Raw genomic sequence first — 6,000 nt, 5'->3', positions numbered from 1 at the left:
GAAGACAGATAGATAGATTCTAAAGAATTTAATTTTTAAGAAGGAACTGCAGATGCTGGAAAATCAAAGGTTGACAAAAGTGCTGGAGAAACTCAGCGGGTGAGGCAGCATCTATGGAGCGAAGGAAATAGGCAACGTTTCGGGACGAAACGTTGCCTATTTCCTTCGCTCCATAGATGCTGCCTCGCCCGCTGAGTTTCTCCAGCACTTTTGTCGACCTAAAGAATTTAATTCATCAGTCTGAAGAAGGGTTTCGGCCCGAAACGTCGCCTATTTCCTTCGCTCCATAGATGTTGCCTCACCCGCTGAGTTTCTCCAGCACTTTTGACGACCTAAAGAATTTAATAGTTCTGTTGTCGCCAATTAAACATTTTCACCTCAACTGGGCCAACCAGATGCAATAAAGCCAATACCCCAACCAGATAAAACACATCAAATATATTTCTTTATTTATACCACTTACGATTTCATTCGATTCTCACTGAAACTTTACACATTTCTGGTTTTGTAAATGTAGTCACACAAATACCGACAGCGATCGTTCCGATGGTGATTTAATAATCGCCAACGTTTCCACCCACGTAATGACGACGAGAATGGCTCTGCACCTTGATATATCCGGCACACCACCACCACCCACCAACTGGCAGCAGTCCCGTTGTGCCCAGGTCATGGTCACCCTCCCTGGCGGAGTCTCCGTCCGAGCGGGCAGCAACTCAGTCCGTGAAAGGGTTCTCCGGCACCTTCATGGTGTACAGGTTGCTGTGGGAAGTGGGCTCGTCGGTCGGCTTGGTCTCATAGACAACCAGCCTGCAACTGTGCGGGAAGAGAAAAACAGGGCGCTGTTAATTAAGGGCCCGTCCCACTTGCGTGTCCTTGGCACGCAAATGACGCGACCTCGTGGTCGCTTTGAGGCGCACGGGCATCGTGTGGCCGCGCGGGGCCGGTCCCACTGAGAAGCGCGGAGGGGTATGCAGTTGTGCGCGATATCGCGCGGCGCTCCGAAATCTTGTAGCAAACAAAATCATCGCGCGCCAACGGCCTGTCACGTAAATGGCGGCCAAAGTGGGACAGGCCCAAGACCCTGGCACAACGCAAAGTCTCACCTCCAACAGCAGCAGAAGCAGCAAACGATCGCCGAACTCAGCCTGGGGCTCACGGCCATTGCGGTCCGGATCCGCCCCCACTTCTACTCCCAGAGCGGGGCCAAGAAAATTGAAGATAGACACAAAATGCTGGAGTAGCTCAGCGGGACCGGCAGCATCTCTGGAGAGAAGCAATGGGTGAGGTTTCGGGTCAAGACCCTTCTTTCAGTCTGAAGAAGAGTCTCGACACAAAACGTCACCCATTCCTTCTCCCCAGAGATGTTGCCGGTCCCGCTGAGTTACTCCAGCTTTGTGTCCATCTTCAAATGACGTCACGCACTCCAGACGGCTGTGCGGGCGCATGAAATCACACGCGACCTTCGCGGGACCGTCGCGCCTCAACGCGACCACGAGGTCGCGTAATTAGCGTGCCAAGGACACGTAAGTGGGACAGGGGCTTTACAGACTGCAAAATAGAGACACAAGGAACCGCAGATGGTGGAACCTGCACCATGTAACACATGTAGCGATACACAGTGGAAAAACTTGCTATCCAGAAATACGACCATAAGTGATGGGAGCAGAATCAGGCCATTCGGCCCAGCAAGTCTACTCCGCCATTCAGTCATGGCTAATCTACCTCTCCCTCCTAGCCCCATTCTCCTGCCTTCTCCCCGTAACCCCTGACAACTGGATATGATAGAACGTTAGTTATCCCAGGGGGGAAATTGATCTGCCAACAGTCATAAAAACACAAAATACATGAAACATGAAATTAAAGTGACGAGTGGGGATGTGCAAAGATTTGGGGAGGGGGAGGGACAGAGGGGGGGGGGGGTGAGTCAGTCTATCCCACGACAGAAGGGGGAGGAGTTGTACAGTTTGATAGCCACAGGGAAGAAGGATTTCCTGTGGTCTTCTGTCCTGGACACCACAGGATCAAACCATAGCATACATGAGCACATCAGGTGGAACATAGTGTGACAGATACAGAGAAAGTGCAGTTTAAAAAAAAGTACAAGGGGTATCAGGACCTGGTAACGGGAGGTAAAACAACAAAAACAGACTTGGTTGGTAGTCCCCTTTCTGCGGAGTTTAATGTTATAATAGAGCGATTGTTCCTATTTTCTTTTTCTTTCTTTTCTAGGGTCTATTTTCTCACTTTACTTCCTTCTCTAACTTCTTTTCTAAGGGCTTTCTTTTCCCAACACTCTTGCACTTCACGACTCTTGCGCACTTTCTTTACTTTCCTTACTTCTATCTTTTTCTTAAAGCTCAAAAAAAAATGAAGCGGTACAAAAAATGTATTAAGATATATGTGTTGTGTAGTATTGTAATTTACCGTATTTCTAATAAAAAAAAATAAAAAGAAAAAAAAGAAAAAAAAAGTACAAGGGTCGCAACAAGGTAGATTGGAAGAATGGACACATAGTGCCCGAGTAACTCAGTGGTAGAACGGAGACGAGGAAACACTTTTTCTCACAGAGAGTTGTGAGTCAGTGGAATTCTCTGCCTCAGAGGGCGCAGTTCTCTGGATACTTTCAAGAGAGAGCTAGATAGGGCTCTTAAAGATAGCGGAGTCAGGGGATATGGGGAGAAGGCAGGAACGGGGTACTGATTGGGGATGATCAGCCATGATCACATTGAATGGCGGTGCTGGCTCGAAGGGCCGAATGGCCTACTCCTGCACCTATTGTCTATTGTCTATTGTCAGGCAGCATCTCTAGAAGAGGCGATGTTTCGGGTAGGGACCCTTCAAACTCGTCTGACTGAGTTTGTCACTTTTAACAGACTGGAATTAGTCACGCTACATGTTGGGCTAGTCCCAGGTTTGTTAAGCTCCCTCACTCATCAAAATTTTCCTCCTTCTCTATTGAAAGTTTGGGGTATGGATTTCACTGGCATTTCTGGTTATCCACTGATATGTTTTACCTGTAATTACTGAAATTTCAGAATCTGTAAATAACACATACCAAAACATATGGGGCGAGCCCCATTTGCCTGCATTTGGCCTACTGCCCTCTAAACCCTTCCCATCCATAAATCTGTCCAAAGATAGACACAAAATGCTGGAGTAACTCAGCGGGTCAAGCAGAATCTTCAGACTGAAGAGGGGTTCCGACCTGAAACCTCGCCCATTCCTTCTCTCCATAGATGCTGCCTGTCCCGCTGAGTTATTCCAGCATTCTACGATCATGAGGTGATAAGTGATAGGAATAGAATTAAGCCATTCGGCCTATCGAGTCTACTCCGCCATTCAATCTTGGCTGATCTATCTCTCCCTCCTAACCCCATTCTCCTGTCTTCACCCTATAACCCCTGACACCTGCCATTGGCGTCTATCTTCGGTATAAACCAGCATCTGCAGTTCCTTCCTACAAGCTGGTGCCAGCGCTAGAGTTGCTGCCTTACAGCGCCAGAGACCCGGGTTCGATCCCGACTACAGGCGCTGTCTGTACTGAGTCTATACGTTCTTCCGTGACCGCGTGGGCTTTCTCCAAGATCTTCGGTTTCCTCCCACACTCCAGGTTTGTAGGTTAATTGGCTTGGTGTAAATGCAAATTGTCCCTGGTGTGTGTAGGATAGTGTTAGTGTGCGGGGATCGCTGGTCGGTGCAGACTTGGTGGGCCTGTTTCCGTGCTGTATATCTAAACTCAACATGAATCTGTCCCAAAGTCCATACTATTAGTCGGTACTTGTATCTGTGCCAAAGCAGTTTGGTGTGGATTGATAGAGTAATGCTGATACTACTGGAGGTGCCTTACCTGTCAGCTCCCAAAAGACGGTATAAGCGGCTGGTTTCAGTTTTCTGCTCATAAATCTGTGAATGAATTGAAATATTCATTAGTGACTAAGATGATTATAGCTACACTGAGCGCTACACTCTCGAAGAGGATGACATTACGGGGCAGGTGGTAGAGCCTGCTGCTTCACAGCTCCAGTGACCAGGGTTCAATCCTGGCCTTAGGAGCTGCCTTTCTGGAATAAGTTAAACACAAACAAGGCTTTTGTCAGAGTTCTGATGAACAAGGATCGGCATGAAACATAAAAACATAGTAACATAGAAATAGGTGCAGGAGTAGGTCATTCGGCCCTTCGAGCCTGCACCGCCATTCAATATGATCATGGCTGATCATCCAACTCAGTATCCCATCCCTGCCTTCTCTCCATACCCCCTGATCCCTTTAGCCACATCTAACTCCCTCTTAAATATAGCCAATGAACTGGCCTCAACTACCTTCTGCAGCAGAGAATTCCATAGATTCACCACTCTCTGTGTAAAAAATGTTTTCCTCATCTCGGTCCTAAACGATTTCCCCCTTATCCTTAAACTGTGACCCCCCTAGTTCTAGACTTCCCCAACATCGGGAATAGTCTTCCTGCATCTAGCCTGTCCAACCCCTTAAGAATTTTGTAAGTTTCTATAAGATCCCCCCTCAATCTTCTAAATTCTAGCGAGTACAAGCCGAGTATCCAGTCTTTCTTCATATGAAAGTCCTGCCATCCCAGGAATCAGTCTGGTGAACCTTCTCTGTACTCCCTCTATGGCAAGAATGTCTTTCCTATGAGTAAATGTGAGAGTGAGCAAAGGACAGAGACAAACATCAGAGCATCAACAAAGGTGGTGAATCTGTGGAATTCTTTGCCACAGGAGGCTGTGGAGGCCAAGTCAGAGGGTATTTAAAAAGCAGAGATAGATAGATTCTTGATTAGTACGGGCGTCGGAGGTTGTGGGGAGAAGGCAGGAGAATGGGGAGAAGGGACACAAAGGGTGGTGGGTGTATGGAACAAGCTGCCAGAGGAGGTAGTTGAGGCTGGGACTATCCCAATGTTTAAGAAACAGTTGGATAGGTACAAGGATAGGACAGGTTTGGAGGGATATGGACCAAACGCAGGAAGGTGGGACTAGTGTAGCTGGGACATGTTGGCCGGTGTGGGCAAGTTGGACCTGTTTCCACACTGTAACTCTCTATAACTCTAATGGGGTTAGGAGGGAGAGAGATCAGCCATGATTGAATGGCGGAATAGACTTGATGGGCCGAATGGCCTAATTCTACTCCTATTCCTTATAACAGGACAACAAACGGGTGCAAATAATTAAACATATAACCAAATCCAAGACAGGGCAGTCTTTGCTGCCCTCTGTGGACAGAAGAGGGATCAGCAGGCACCGTGACAAGGGGAGGAAGACATTCAGAAACTGCAGATGCTGGAATCCTCAGCAAAGCACAAAGTGCTGGAGGAACTCAGCGGGTCAGGCAGCATCTGTGGAGGGAAATGACCAGGTGACGTTTCCAGTCGGAACCCTTCTTCAGACTGATTGGGCAGGGAAGAGAAAGCTGGAATAGAGAGGTGGGGGTGAATTGAGAAGTGGGTCAGCGTTTGGCAAGGAGATGAGGAAAGTATGTCGGAAACAGGACAAAGTATGGCCGGTGATAGGTGCCCACGGTGGAGAGGACTGGGGGCTAGTATGGACCCGTTGGGCTGAATGGTTTTCTTCCGTGTAAACAGAAAATAAAATTCAGGACCAAAAACAAAAATCACAAACTACTGGAGTGAAAGCCCTGTCCCACTTTCCCGAGTAACTCAAGAACTCTCCCGAGTTTTCCCCTTGATTCAAACTCTGGGAATGTCGGGGAATGTCGGTAGCGAGGCCGTAGGAGTCCGTAGATGTTTCGTAGCAGCTCGTAATGCCAGCCATAGGTACTCGGGACCTCAGGTAAGTCGGGACGTTTTTACAACGTTGAAAAATGTCCACGAGTTAAAAAAATAGCCCTGAGTACCTACGAACGGCTATTACTCCGTGTTCGACCAAGGGGAAAACTCGGGAGAGTTCATGAGTAACTCAGGAAAGTGGGACAGGGCCTTAACTCAGCGGGTCAGGCAGCATCTGTGGAGGACGTGGGTAGGTGAC

General features: G+C 48.1%; 1 protein-coding gene and 1 long non-coding RNA gene across 2 annotated transcripts in view; one reads left to right on the top strand and one right to left on the bottom strand.

Moving 5' to 3' along the window:
- Positions 1-6,000, top strand: part of LOC129714259 (uncharacterized) — a 110,859-nt gene that overhangs the window by 34,561 nt on the left and 70,298 nt on the right. The gene's annotated exons all lie outside the window — the stretch shown is intronic.
- LOC129714252 (mitogen-activated protein kinase kinase kinase kinase 5-like) overlaps positions 435-6,000 on the bottom strand; it is an 86,118-nt gene continuing 80,552 nt past the window's right edge. The window contains exons 31-32 of the mRNA XM_055663799.1: positions 3,851-3,906; positions 435-816 (exon numbers count right to left, since the gene is read on the bottom strand). Of these exons, the coding sequence (XP_055519774.1) occupies positions 717-816; positions 3,851-3,906 (156 nt within the window). The 3' untranslated portion in view covers positions 435-716. The remainder of the gene's footprint in view (positions 817-3,850; positions 3,907-6,000) is intronic.

This window comes from Leucoraja erinacea, chromosome 38 (assembly GCF_028641065.1).
Source record: "Leucoraja erinacea ecotype New England chromosome 38, Leri_hhj_1, whole genome shotgun sequence".
Lineage (NCBI taxonomy): Eukaryota > Metazoa > Chordata > Chondrichthyes > Rajiformes > Rajidae > Leucoraja > Leucoraja erinaceus.
The sequence above is the reverse complement of the archived record's forward strand: the minus strand, read 5'-3'. Positions and strand labels throughout refer to the sequence as shown.